This window comes from Neofelis nebulosa, chromosome 1, assembly GCF_028018385.1.
Source record: "Neofelis nebulosa isolate mNeoNeb1 chromosome 1, mNeoNeb1.pri, whole genome shotgun sequence".
NCBI lineage: Eukaryota > Metazoa > Chordata > Mammalia > Carnivora > Felidae > Neofelis > Neofelis nebulosa.
In genome coordinates this window covers 149,368,988-149,382,464 of record NC_080782.1, presented here as the reverse complement: position 1 = coordinate 149,382,464, position 13,477 = coordinate 149,368,988, and the positions used below count along the sequence as shown (strand labels likewise).

Below are 13,477 nucleotides of genomic sequence, written 5' to 3'. Positions count from 1 at the left end.
GTAGGTTTATTGTGGGTGCACATGCAGTAATGTGAGCTGAATCCCTCCCCCTTCCACGTAGACAACAGTTCACTCAGGTTTCCGTCTTCCCAGGGAGGCCCTGCTGCTGCCAGGGGACATGTGGCTTTTGTCTCTTTCTTTGGCCTTTTCAGTATTTTAAAGATCTCAATTCTCCTGAAAATACAACAAATCTGGAATTTCACGTAAAAAAAAAAGAGAGAGAATCTTATTTCCAGCTTTCAGACTTTCAAAGCTTCCAGCTTTCATTGCAACACCAGGCCCAACTACAGGCTAACGGTGAATGGCTTCTGGAGCATCCAGACTCAGCCATCTTCACTCACGTCCTCCACCCACCTGGACCCCCTCAAAGTTTGGGGGTGGGCCCCAAACCCTAAGCCTGAGTCCTAGGCTCATCACCCCTCTCTGGGTTCCACCATGGTCTCAGCAGGAGTTGCATATGACTTTATGTACATCTGTGTTTTTCTCAGGGGCAGGTGTCTGGCTTCACATCATCTTCTCAAAGGAGCCTGTGACCCCCAAATCTAAGCCCTGCAGGTCTCTGAGGCCTGTCCAGACTCTGGCCTCTGCAGCATTTCTGGTTGCTCTGGTTGGCCAGGCCCTGAATTGGCCCCTGGGGTGCCAGAGGGGGACAGCAATCTAGGCTCTGGGGAGAGGGGTCAAGTCCACATTGGTCAGGAAGGGACCCACGACCTGGAGTCCAGCATTGGAAAAGCCCAAACCTCAGGGTCACCTGTGCTTAGGGCCAGGCACTCCAGCTGGTGCTTGGAGAACCCTAAACCTCATGCTTCTGACTAGCTCCTACCCAAGGGCTTCAGGCCCCATCCTGGTCAGGTGCAAAGTACCCTATCCCCAGCTCCTTTCAAGCACCCCTGCGGCTACTATACCTGCCTCGGGATGAGATTCAAGATTGACAAGACAGGAAGTTAGAACCTCAGAGGCCCTGGGGTGCTGGGTGAGGACAGCAGAGTTTCTGTCCCCTGGCATGGCCCTCGGGGGAGCTCACACAGGCTCAAGGCTAGGGAGGGGGGTTCCACGTTCTGTCCTTCTCCATCTGGGCACTCGAGGGAATTTTTACCCCTCTGGCTGCCCCAGCCTCCTTGGTGGCAGCAAGGGACAGGGCAGCAGTGACAGGAGCTGTCTGCTCACACAAGCTATCATGCCCGGAGATTAGCCAACCCCTGCCTGGTGCCAACACTCCCTCCACATCAGTGACTGTCAGACAGCGTGGATGCCTCGACAGGAACTATGAAAACTGTTTACATCACCATCAGTGGGGGACCCGGGTAGCTGCAAGGGGCCAGAGCACCTCAGAGCCCCTGGGCTCCACACAGCCTGTTTGTCAGCACCTCAGATGGGCCCCACAGGCCTCCCTTTCATGCATTCTCCAGAGGGTGACTGTCTGTCCTTGTGGCTCCCTGCACTGCTCCACAGCTTTTCCTAAATACTGGGGCCAGCGTGAAGACACCTGCACAGTTCACAGCCAGCCCTGCTCACTGGACCCAGTCCCTCTCTGTCACCAGCTCTCCCCACTTGTGACTGCAAAACCACAGGCAGTCTAGCATCTGACTCTTTGCTTGGTCTTCCTCCCCAACCACCCCTGAATTCTCCAGCTCACTTTCTGGTTCAAAGTTAGCGTCGGTTTCCGTTGGAGTCAGTAGGCCTCCTTCTTGCTGTTTCCCAGAGAGTCGCTGGGAACTGGCTTCCCACACCTACACCCCCTCCCGGTGATGCCCTCATTGGTGTCCTTCTCTGCTGTCCCATCAGTGGCCTTGGTGTGAATCTCAGAGCTGCTCCTCCTTTTCACCCTCCCCATCCAACACTGAGGTTTCTTGTTTCTCTCCCCACACATTTCTTGTATCATTCTTTCCATGGACTTTCCTCCAGAACGTGGCATGCGAGGAGGGCCCTAGGGGAGTCCCTTTTGTTGTCCACTCTGCTGTGCCGCACGTGGCTGCACTTACCACCCCGCCACATGCACAGAGCATGACCTTTGCCCGAGTCTCAGGTAGGACCTCGGGTCCTGCCACGCCTGGCAGATGGCGGCCCTGAGGCCCCCAGCTCCTCTGGGGGTGCAGTCCGCCCCACTCCATCACCCCGCCTGCCAGAGGCACCTGCTGGCCCACAGCCAGAGCCTTTTCTGATCGTTGCCATGCGTGGGGCCAGGCTTTGTGGATGAGCACTGCTTAGAGTCTCTGTGGTGGAGGAAAGCCAGTGAACCCAGTGTCCACTGCATGCCTGACCCTTGTTGAGAACTCGTGCGCAATTGTGCGGTTTCAGATTCTCTGGTTTTGTGCGCGATTCTGCCCGGCTGTGAAGGAGACTCCCCCAGCTCCTCCATCTTGAGATTAATGTCCCAGTAATGGCAGAACCTTAGCCAGTCAACATCCCACTGTTGGTTCATAGTCATGGCGACAGGAGCTGAGGGGTGGGAGGGCGCCCTAGGGCCCAGCTAATGCTCCTGTGACAGGGCAGGGCTGGGTCCCGTCACTCTGTGGAGCTGCCCCCCACACACACACACAACTGAGACTCTACCTCTCCTCCTGGTGGCACCGAGCTGCAAGGCTTTCGCTTTCTTTCCCAGCCCAGCCAACGGGGGTCGCACCTGCTCTGGCCTTGGCTATGACTTCCAGCTGTGCAACCCCCAGGACTGCCCTGACACCCTGGCTGACTTCCGCGAGGAGCAGTGCCGCCAGTGGGACCTGTACTTCGAGCACGGTGACGCCCAGCACCACTGGCTGCCCCACGAGCACCGGGATGGTGAGCCCCCAGAGACAGGGCCAGCGGGTGCTCAGCTGCTGGGTCCGGGGCACTGGTGGGGCACAGCTCACACCGTCCTGTGCTGCTCATGCCACCATGGGCAAGCCACTGGCTATGCCAAGCTATCAGCGGAGCCCACCCTGACCGCCGTAGCTGCCAGGGCCAGTCCTGGCATTTTAAACTTAAAGCTCCAGTTCCTTCTGGGCCTTGGGCAGGGGTGGGCAGGCGGCGGACACAGGCCTGCTGTGCTGTCTCCATCACCCGTGTGTGTGTTACCCCAGCCCAGCGCCTGCCACAGGCCCAATTCATACAGTCCAGAGAGTGGGTGCCAGAGCAGACAGGGTCCCCCCCTTGAAGGGGGCATGCAGTCTGGAGGGAAAGGCTGTCAGAGTCTCTGGGATCAGCGCCAACATCAACCTGGCTCTGTTGGGAAAAGGTCTTCCCAAATGCAATAGCCCAGGGTCAAAGGCCCCAAGACAGACACACCAGGGGGGTTGAAGCCACCTTCCCCCTTTCGCTTTCTGCCCCAGTCCCAGGGGCAGAATCCTAAGAAGACCCTCGAGAGAGCTTCTCCATTGCATGGTGCTTCTCTTGAGCAAACCTGGGAGGAAAGCGAGGGGTGCAGCCAGCCTGCCTCACCAACACCCCACTGCTTCCCTTCCAGCCAAGGAGAGATGTCACCTCTACTGCCAGTCCAAGGAGACCGGGGAGGTGGTGTCCATGAAGCGTATGGTGCACGATGGGACACGCTGCTCCTACAAGGATGCCTTCAGCCTCTGTGTGCGTGGGGAGTGCAAGGTGAGGGCCGTGAGGCCAGCGGGGGGCGGGCATAGCTCAGGGTATCAGCTTTGTGGGGTTATTGGGTGGTCTGAGGCTAAGCGTGCATAGTGTCAGAATCAGCCTGGAACAAGGCACATCCTGGAGGTAGGACTGAGTAGGCACAACTGATTGTAGGGTCACAGAGGCTGACTTCCTTCTTGTCTTGCTGAGAGATGAGATCTGCAAAGAAGTCTCCAGCAGAAAGCTTGGTGGAATACGACAGGCACCCCAGCCAAAGGGGGTGAGGCCAGAAGAGCAAGGAGGTGGGGTACGGGGCCACTGGACCTGTGCCCAGGGCTTCTCTCCACCCACATGGCGCCTTAGCCCACTGGAAAGGAGGCTCCTGTCTGATGCAACGGCTGGGCGGCCAGGCTTCACAGTCTGCTCAGGTGGTGAAGCCAAATCCTGAGAAACAAAGAACAGTGTCTCCTTAATTCCCGCAGGGTTTTCATTAATGGAGGTGACTGAGTGACCCACAGAGAGGTCAAGCCTTTGAGGAAGAGTGTGTTACTTATGTTTCCTGAGGGAAACTATGCAGGGCCACATGGGGAAGCACCAGATTTGATCGGGAGGTAGAAGGGAGTGGGGGCAGCTTAAGCCAGAGTTTTTACTGGTGCTTCCTTAGGAGAGGCAAGACAGAGCAGGAGAGACAGTTGAGGATTAGTATGAATAATCCAGGTAGGTTCCGGGCTGTAGGGGTGGTCCCTAGTTTCTTGGTGCCTGGCCTTAGGATGATTTCAGGCAGGGGAAGGATCAGCTTGGTGCATGAGAGGCAGATAAAGGGAGTGATTGCTGGATTGTTGGTTTACCTATGAAAGGTGTGCCCCCACATCAGCCCTTTGCTGTTTCCAAGAATCAGCGTGAGGGAGGGGCGGCCTCTTCCTAGCCAGCATGTTCTTAAAGATGTCAGAGCACAGTTAGAAGAATTTCAGAAACATGACTAACATGAGCCATAAGCATCATGCACAATCGAAGAACAGACTTAAGTATTTCATCGATTAATGGAGATTTTGAAGGAATAACAGTAGGATGATAGATTTTTGCATCACTTGAAATATATATATGTCCACATATGTATATGATCATATTGCAAATGTTAGAAAACAAAGGAGACAGAAGGACTGGAACCACACAAAAGTCGTGGGCAGCAGTAAGATGAAATACCGAGTCCTCACGATACATGGGGATGTGCAACCCTTCTTCTGAAAGAATCTCATACTGGGTCAAAAATAATATCCAGGGGCGCCTGGGTGGCTCAGTTGGTTAAGCGTCCGACTTCGGCTCAGGTCATGATCTCACGGCTCGTGAGTTCGGGCCCTGCGTCAGGCTCTGTGCTGACAGCTCAGAGCCTGGAGCCTGTTTCAGATTCTGTGTCTCCCTCTCTCTCTCTGACCCTCCCCCATTCATCCTCTGTCTCTCTCTGTCTCAAAAGTAAATAAACGTTAAAAAGAAAAATTAAAAAAAAAATAATATCCAAGTGGATGCTGTTAATTAGGGAATATCCAAACACAATGACTCAGGAAGGTGGAAAGTGAAATGACAGCAGAAGACGTGTCAGGAGAATAAAGATGTACACGCGTGCACACACACACACGCACACGGAGCAGGGAATGAAAAAAGTATCAAGGATTAAGTGAGGGCCGTGGGGTCATTTTGTTTTGATAAAGGGTGTAGGCCGCTACCCTGAGAAAGTAATAGCATGCTACCGAATATGTCACCCAGAAATGGCACTGAGAGAGGCAGAGATTGAATTAGCTAACATCTTTCCTGATCTGATGACTCACACATAGGATTTCATCACAAATGGGGAGGGAGGAAACAGCACCTCGTTAGCTCTGCGCCCCTCCCTGTGTGATAGATACCCCAGCACCTCTACCAGTGTCTCCCACCCCGTCTTGAACCGAAGCACAGTCCAGCCGAGAGACCTCTCTGGGCGTGGACTTAGCTGGCAGCAGCCTCACAATGCCACTCAGAGACATGAGCCATCCCCAGCCTGAGCGGTTAACCCTGGTAGGATCTCAAGCGAGATTTCAGGCCCGCATGAGGACCGTGGTCTTCATTTGCCATTTCTACTCTGTTAACCCTTTCTACTCTGTCCCCGTGTCATTCTCCCCGCTAGCTCACACCACTGAATGTTAAAACAGTGTCTCCTGAAGGTCTGTGGACACTTGTCAGACATGGAGGCTCCCCGAGCCGGGGATGGCGCTCGCCTGGGCCTGGTGGTCGTGCCACCTGATGAGCCGACTGGCAGGTGCCCACAAAACTGCTCCTCTAGATGGCAGGCAAGGGCCTTGTCCTGTCTGCTGTGATTATTAGACAGACCTTGATTTCAGAACTAGCAAAAGATGGGGAAATAAATGTGTCTGAGAATTAAGCAGATAAAGACAAGCCATTTTAATATCTCTCAAGTTCTGACAGATCAAGCAGTAAATTTATTCTGTTTTCCTTTTGCTCACCTTCTGGGACTCTCAGAACAAAGTCTCAGTTGGAGCAAGTCCTTTAAAATGTAGCATGCTGCTTCCATTTTTCCTCTGTCCAGATAGCCTCCTTCCCTTCCAACCAGCTGAATTTCTAAATTTTTTTAAGTTTATTTATCAATTTTGAGAGAGAGAGAGAGAGCTGGGGAGGGGCAGAGAGAGAGGGAGAGAATCCCAAGCAGGCTGTCAGTGCAGAGCCCGACCGACACAGGGCTCGAACCCACGAACCGTGAGATTGTGACCTGAACCAAAACTAAGAGTGAGACACTTAACTGACTGAGCCACCCGGGTGCCCCTAACCAGCTGAATTTCTTTTCTTTTCTTTCTTTCTTTCTTTTTTTTTTTTAACCAGCTGAATTTCTAATTCGTGTATTGGGTTGTGCACAGGCTGCACGCCTTTTTAGAAAGAGTACGTGAACCAATAAAGAGCTTCTAGATCAGAGCTGGTTCTTATATGGGCTTCCGAGTCCGGGAGTCTGGGAGATCGCCTTCCCAATGCTGCTTGGCTCCTGGCACTGGTGCACATCTGCGTTGGCACCCACTTGCCTCTACGTCTCTGAGGCTTTTTGCGTCTGGTTTATTCTGTAGGAAACTGAGCAGTGACCCCCTCAGGTGAGAGGCTGTGGCAACCCTTCTTCCAGGGAGTGTATCATCCTGGCCTGAAAGAGGGTTCTCCTCTCCCCTGCTCCTTCCCTGAGGAAGGCAGCCTATGACTGTTTGCAAGGACCAACTCCTTCCACCCAGTGACAGCCCCTGCAGGCTGTGTCACAGACGTGTCACAAATGTGGAAACAAACTCTGAATTGGATCAGTGTGCCCCCTGAGACCATACACCTAGAAATGGCAGGTGCATCTCTCAGCTCAGGCTTCTGCACCTGTAAAGACTCTTGTTTCCATCTGGTCTCCACCCCTCCCCCAGTAGATCACATTGTCTTCCTTTGCTAATTTTTCCCCCCTCAGGAATCATTAAAATAAAAACCAGCATGTTCATTGTATTGATTGTTTTTCACCTTGCTCACTTCCAAAAACTATTCCAGAGGCATCGTTGGATATAAAACCAAAGATCATTAACATCTAGCCACACCTTCAAAAATGATCATGAACCACTGCTCTGTAACCCTCTGTGGTCTAGAGCCCCTGTCCTTAAAGGGCCTTGTAAGATAAAAGTCAGAAATCGAAGAGCAGAGGGAGAAGTGGGTTTCTCCAGAGGTAGGTGGTAGGATGACCCTGAGGGGGAAATTGGCTCTGAGCTTCCTGGCAGCCTAGGCAAAGAGGGAAACGTGTGATACTGTGGCTCAGACAGGCAGAGGGAGCAGACCAGTTCAGTGGAGAGCTTGTCTTCCTTGGCTGAACTAGGAGAAAGTGGCCTCAGGAAGCATGTCAGGGCCACTGTCCTGTGGGAGCTCCTTCCCTGGAGTTTCCCCGGCCCCAGGAATGGTGTGCTGCCAGACCTCCATGGAGTAAGAGAACCTGAGTTTGTTACTATTTTTCCAGGTGGCCCTGGGTGAGGGAACATCCCTGCTCAGTGTGGAATAATTTTTGACACTGGAGTGTGGGCAATGTTGAGATGATTTGTTGGAAGAATGGAGGCAAAATTTTTGTCACCAATTCTTGTCACCCCCTGTCCAGATACCCTGGAGATAGACTAAAGGGGACATTGTGTTCTCAGGGCAGTTTGAAGGCCAGGGCACACAGGCCTGAGCTTTGGGTGGGAGCATGGCCACCCTGTGAGAAGGGCAGAAGCCAGGTCTGACTGACAGCCATTGGGACAGAAATGTTCACATGGAGGCTAGCTTGCCAGGCCAGGCCAGCCTCGGGAGGTGGCCCTGTTTGGGCTGTGAAGAGCCTTCTGAGGTCACACTGTGCAGATGAGCAAATGAGGTGCAGTGAGGGGCTGGGCACACAGGGTCTCCTTCCTCTGCATCGGAAACTGCTAAGGGAGGTGCAGACCTGAGCTTCAGAGGTGGCAAATCAGGCCCCAGGGCCCAAGTGGGGAGGGCTCTCAAGTATGCACTGTCCCCCCTCCTCTGCAGAAGGTGGGCTGTGACGGAGTGATCGGCTCCAGCAAGCAGGAAGATAAGTGTGGCGTGTGCGGAGGGGACAACACCCACTGCAAAGTGGTCAAGGGCACATTCACACGCTCCCCCAAGAAGCTCGGTGAGTGAGCCCGTGCCCCCGGCCCCCGGTGCCTTAGTGTCTACAGCACCTGGCAGGGCGCTGGGGTGGCCGTGAGTTGGAGGGAGAATGTTAACACAGGTACAGCTTGAGCCAGGCCCCAGGGTGGATGGGGCATGGAGGCAGGGTCTCAGGTGTCAGGGCAGAGAACACCGACATGCAGGTGCACAGGGCAGATCTTAGAAGTGTTTATTTGAGAGCAAGGGGTCTGAGTCCATTGCTCCCTGCCTCTCTGCTCCAGCCACCAGCTAGCTTTCACAGGACTTTCCTGGAGTACATAGCACAGACGGCGAAGCCACAGGATGGGGCCGGGGAACAGGGGTCCCAGACGACCTGAGCTCTGGGAAAACAGACCTCTGGGTGGGCCTGAAGCAGGCGAAATGTACTCTGTATGAAATGTAGAGAAGCCCCTCTGGTTTGCCTCTTCAAAGAAGGCCGTGGCCTTTACTCAGAGCCGGTGCTGGGGTGTGGGGATGACCCTCTCCATGGCCCCACAAGAGCCCAGTGGTCTTCAGTCTGCAGGTTAAGTGGCTGAGGTCCAGGAGGCCAAGCAGTTTGCTGAGGGCCTCCCTCCCAGACATGGCATCTTAGCTCCAAGCCCAGGCCTGCCTCCAGGAATCAAAAGGATTCCTGCCAAGTTTTCAGCAGAGGAGGCCAAGGGAGTGCCTGGGATTTGAAGGGGTGTGGAAGGGCCTGGGCCAGCTGGGACACAGTAACTCCCCCATCGGGCCTTGTCTGGGCAGGCGGTCAAAGCCCACAAAACATGGGGCCCGCTGGCCCCTCCTCGTGTCATCTGCATTCCAGTGGCCTCCTCCGTCTCATTTCGCTTTGTCTCCCCACATCCCAACAAAGGTTACATCAAGATGTTTGAGATTCCGGCAGGAGCCAGGCACCTGCTCATCCAGGAGGCAGACACTACCAGCCACCACCTGGGTGAGTCCCAGAGCCCAGGCGATGCAGCGTCTCTGAAGCCGAGCAGTTCTGGGGATGGTTAGTGGGCCCAGGGGTCAGAGGTCAGGCTCCTCTGTCCCTGGCTCAGCCCACCTGGGACATCTTTCCTGGGTTCACCTCCTGCTGGAGATCAGAGGGCTCCTCTGGCAGCCGCTGTGGGGGGGACAATGTGTCTAAAACATGCCATACCCCCAGCCCACAGAATGGTGACTGCCTACCCCCTCCTCCATCTCAAGGCCCAGGGGGAAGGCCCTCCTTCCCTGACCTACCAGAAGGCAGGCAGATTTTGCAGGCAGAGTCCTGGCAGCAGCCCCCACACCAACGAGAAGGCACCAGGGCCGGCCTGAGGATGGGCTCACAAACTGCATTTGCATATTTTCAATTACCTTAATTTTAATTTTTTTAATGGTTATTTATTTTTGAGAGAGACAGAGACAGACTGTGAGCAGGGGAGGGGCAGAGAGAGAGGGAGACACAGAACCCAAAGCAGGCTCCAGGCTCTGAGCTGTCAGCACAGAGCCTGACGGGGGGCTCAAACCCATGAACCACAAGATCATGACCTGAGCCAAAGTTGGACACTTAACTGACAGAGCCACCCAGGTGATCCCTTAATTGGTTTAATTTTAAATTCAAGAGGTTCTACCTGGAATAGGGATTTCTGGCATCTCTTGAAAGTGTGGATGTTCTAACAACTCTTCCTCTTCTCATGTGGCAGCCCCTGTCTGCCTGTGCCCTCTGTGCCCTCTGAGACGGCCTCACAGGGCTTCGCCCATCCTCACCCCACCTGCTGAAGACACCTGGACCCTACCTCCTGGGTAGTTGTGGGCTGGAGTCCGAAGTGATGCCAGGGGGCCACTGGGGAGATCCTGCACAAGTTCCTTCTCCCAGTTTGGGCCCCACCTTCCTCCTCATGCTCTGGAGCCCGGACTGGGTCAAGGGCTCCCAAACTGCCACTGTCTGGCACCCCCAGTGACACACGGCAAACACACCACTCTCTTATTAAAAGAGAGCGCAGTTTTCTTCCTTCCCTATTTTAAGAGGAAGCTTTGTATTGCTACCCAAAATGCAAACGCAGTACCACTTGCCTTAAATGGAAGATGAATCTAAAAGTTGATTCCCAAAAGAAAAGACACTTCTATCTAAAGGGTTTCCAGGGTGCCTGGGTGGCTCAGTCAGTTAAGCGTCTGACTTCAGCTCAGGTCGTGATCTCAAAGTTTGTGAGTTCAAGCCCCACACTGGGCTTTGTGCTGACAGCTCAGAGCCTGAAGCATGCTTCAGATCCTTTGTCTCCCTTTCTCTGCCCCTCCCCTGCTCACACTATATCTGTCTCTCTCTCTCTCTCTCAAAAATATATAAACATTTTAATTAATTAATTAATTAAGGGTTTCCTGCTGAAGGCTCCAGGTCTGAGACCTGGTCTCTCTGCACAGGAGGAGCCAGGGTTGGTGACCCGCTGAGGACCTACTGGCACCTGCTGAGGCTTTCTTTTATGGTGCGGACAGAGAGTGACAGGAGACTCGTGCAGAGAACAATTTCCTCATTCTGTGATCCTGGGATATTCATGCCTTGCTGAGGCCCTCCTAAAATCAACCAGCAGCGCCCCCCTAGTAGCTGCCTTCCACACAGTGGGGAGCATGGGGCTTCCTGACCTGCTGTTTCTTGTCTCCTGAACACCTATTTATCCAGGGGGATTGCCAGTGGCCCATGCAACCCCCTGGCCAAGCCAGGCCTCTGAGGATGTGTGGGGAGCTGATGGGGCACTGTGTCAGGATGAGAAGACCCTGTTTTTCAGCTGGACATATGCTCACCCTGTGGCAGGAAGCCCTCACCCCGCACTGGTGTGCAGCAGATGCCCTGCGCCCAGAAGGCTGGGGCGGGGTGCAGGGGGTAGTGGCTGTCCGAGTAGGGAGGTGGCCCTGACAGCCGCTGTGTGAAGCCCCTGCACCCCTGCGGCCTGTGGGGGCAGATCCAGGAAAAGACCCTGAGCGAGGCAAAAGGGTGAAGGTGGAGGGAAATCTAGTTCTGGCTGAGCAGCAGAGGGCAAGGTGGGCTCCCAAGGTGGTTTGGGCCATCACTGGCACGGACCCACCCCTGGAGAAGGGGAGCTGGGAGAGACGGGGCTCTGCTCCCCACTGCTCCCCTGACCAGTCCAAACTTGTGGACCCTGCCAGCCTCTCCCCCATGCCCCTGGCTCCTGCCCCTGAGTGATTATGGTGAGGGGCTGTCTTCTGCTATTCATAGCCGTCAAGAACCTAGAGACAGGCACGTTCATTTTAAATGAAGAGAATGACGTGGACCCCAATTCCAAATCCTTCATTGCTATGGGCGTGGAGTGGGAGTACCGGGATGAGGACGGCCGGGAGACGCTGCAGACCATGGGCCCTCTCCACGGCACCATCACCGTTCTGGTAAGTCGAGGAAGGGACCAGGCCCACCGCCCCCTGGCTGCCCAGTGGGGGTGCAAGCAGGCCACCAGAGGAGAGGTGGAGGGGGTGCCTGGGAACCCTGGACCTCCCTGCATCCTTCAGGCCACTCTCTGAACAGCCCCCCCTGGCCTGCCCTTGGGACCAAAGGTCTCTATTGGTGTCTGACACGGAGCCTTGAGACATGAGACTCTGGGGTCGACTGGGTGACCTCAAACTCTGCCCTCTGAGGGTTTCAGTTTTCCCCTCCAAACGATATTCACGGCCACCTCTCAACAAGCCTATTTATGTCCGCCATCCCATCCAAATCTTGACCCAGGAATGACCCGCAGGATTCAGGCCATTAGACCACCAGACCCAGGTCACACTGGACTTTGTCCCTAAGCAGGACTAGGGACCCCAAGTCTTCTGAGTCCAAGGCCGTTCCTGGTGATAGAGTCCCAAGGGGGCTTGATGTTCTTGGTTTTTTTTTAATTTTATTTTTTATTTATTTTTAATGTTCCTATTTATTTTTGAGAGACAGCAAGAGGGGGAGGGGTGGAGAGCGAGGGAGACAGAGGACCCGAAGCAGTCTCCATGCTGATGCAGGGCTCCAACTCATGAACCATGGGATCATGACCTGAGCCGTAGTCAGACACTTAACTGACTGAACCGGCCCCAGGTGCCCCTTAAGATTTTATTTTTAAGTAATCTCTCTACGTGGGGCTCGAACCTATAACCCTGAGATCAAGAGTTACCTGCTCTACCAGCTGAGCCAGCCAGGTGCCCGGGGCTCTTGATTTTTGGATCTCTCTTTGAAAGTTCATTTAAGTTGCACAAGTGATACATTTTATTTGTGAGAAACGTAAAACACTAGAGATAAGGCTCAGGGCCCTTTAGCCCCTCTGCTAAGGCCAGTGCCCCATGGCACCTGAGCCCACCACCCGATACCAGAGCGTCCACCCGTGGGGCCAGCATGTTTTATGTATGCGTGTCACTCTGCTGACCTCACCTGCAGGGTCTTGCCAGCCCCAGAAGTGCCCATGGTGACCTGACTGTGCCCATGCATATGCAGTTGGGCCTCGGTATGTGCTGTGTCTGTCCTGGCACATTCACCTGCTTGCCAAAGTGTATTTGTCATCCTTGTGTCAATAGTGGTGGAGTTTTCATAGACATTCACAGTCATGTGCAGAACAGTGAAGGATTTGAGTCATCCAGCATTCACGTTCTCAGCCAAGCTGGCACAAGGCTCTGCTCCCTGTAACCAAGGGGCCTGTCCCCACTATGTGTGCTGCCACGTTTTTCACGTTTTTTTATTTGGGAGGATGGTTCCACTGTTTAAAAATGGCCCCAAGCTTGGGGCACCCAGGTGGCTCAGTTAGTTGAGCATCCAAGATGGGCTCAGGTTCAAGCCCCGCTTAAGGTCTCTGCTGTCAGCAAAGAGCCTGCTTCAGATCTTTTGTTCCCCTCCCTCTCTGTCCCTCTCCGGCTCCCCTCTCACTCTCAAAACTAAATAAGCATTAAAAAAAATTTTTTTTAATGGCCACAAGCTAGTGCCGAGTGCTGTCGGCTGTTCCTGAGCACAAGAAGCTAGGTGGTGTGCCCTGCAGAGGAAACACGTGTGCCAAACGAGCTTCATTCAGGCCTCAGTTCTAGTGCACTGGCCATGAGGTCAGCGTTAATGTCAACAGTATCGAGGAAGGTGGCTTTAAACAGAAACACACATAAAATAAGATTACGTATTGACAGTCAGTGAAAGCATCCTGATCCCTCGCAGGACCCTAGCCCTGTACTCCCGTGAGAATTCAGCGTTCTGGGGTGCTTTCTAGAACATAACTAACCTCACATGAGAGCCGGCAGCTCGTGTGCCTTGGCG

The 13,477-nt window shown here is 54.0% G+C and overlaps 1 protein-coding gene across 1 annotated transcript in view; it reads left to right on the top strand.

Annotated features, from left to right (window-relative positions):
• The window catches only part of ADAMTS2 (ADAM metallopeptidase with thrombospondin type 1 motif 2), a 245,498-nt gene that overhangs the window by 215,151 nt on the left and 16,870 nt on the right, over window positions 1-13,477 (top strand). The window contains exons 12-16 of the mRNA XM_058739385.1: window positions 2,603-2,778; window positions 3,443-3,576; window positions 8,107-8,230; window positions 9,101-9,181; window positions 11,441-11,607. Of these exons, the coding sequence (XP_058595368.1) occupies window positions 2,603-2,778; window positions 3,443-3,576; window positions 8,107-8,230; window positions 9,101-9,181; window positions 11,441-11,607 (682 nt within the window). The remainder of the gene's footprint in view (window positions 1-2,602; window positions 2,779-3,442; window positions 3,577-8,106; window positions 8,231-9,100; window positions 9,182-11,440; window positions 11,608-13,477) is intronic.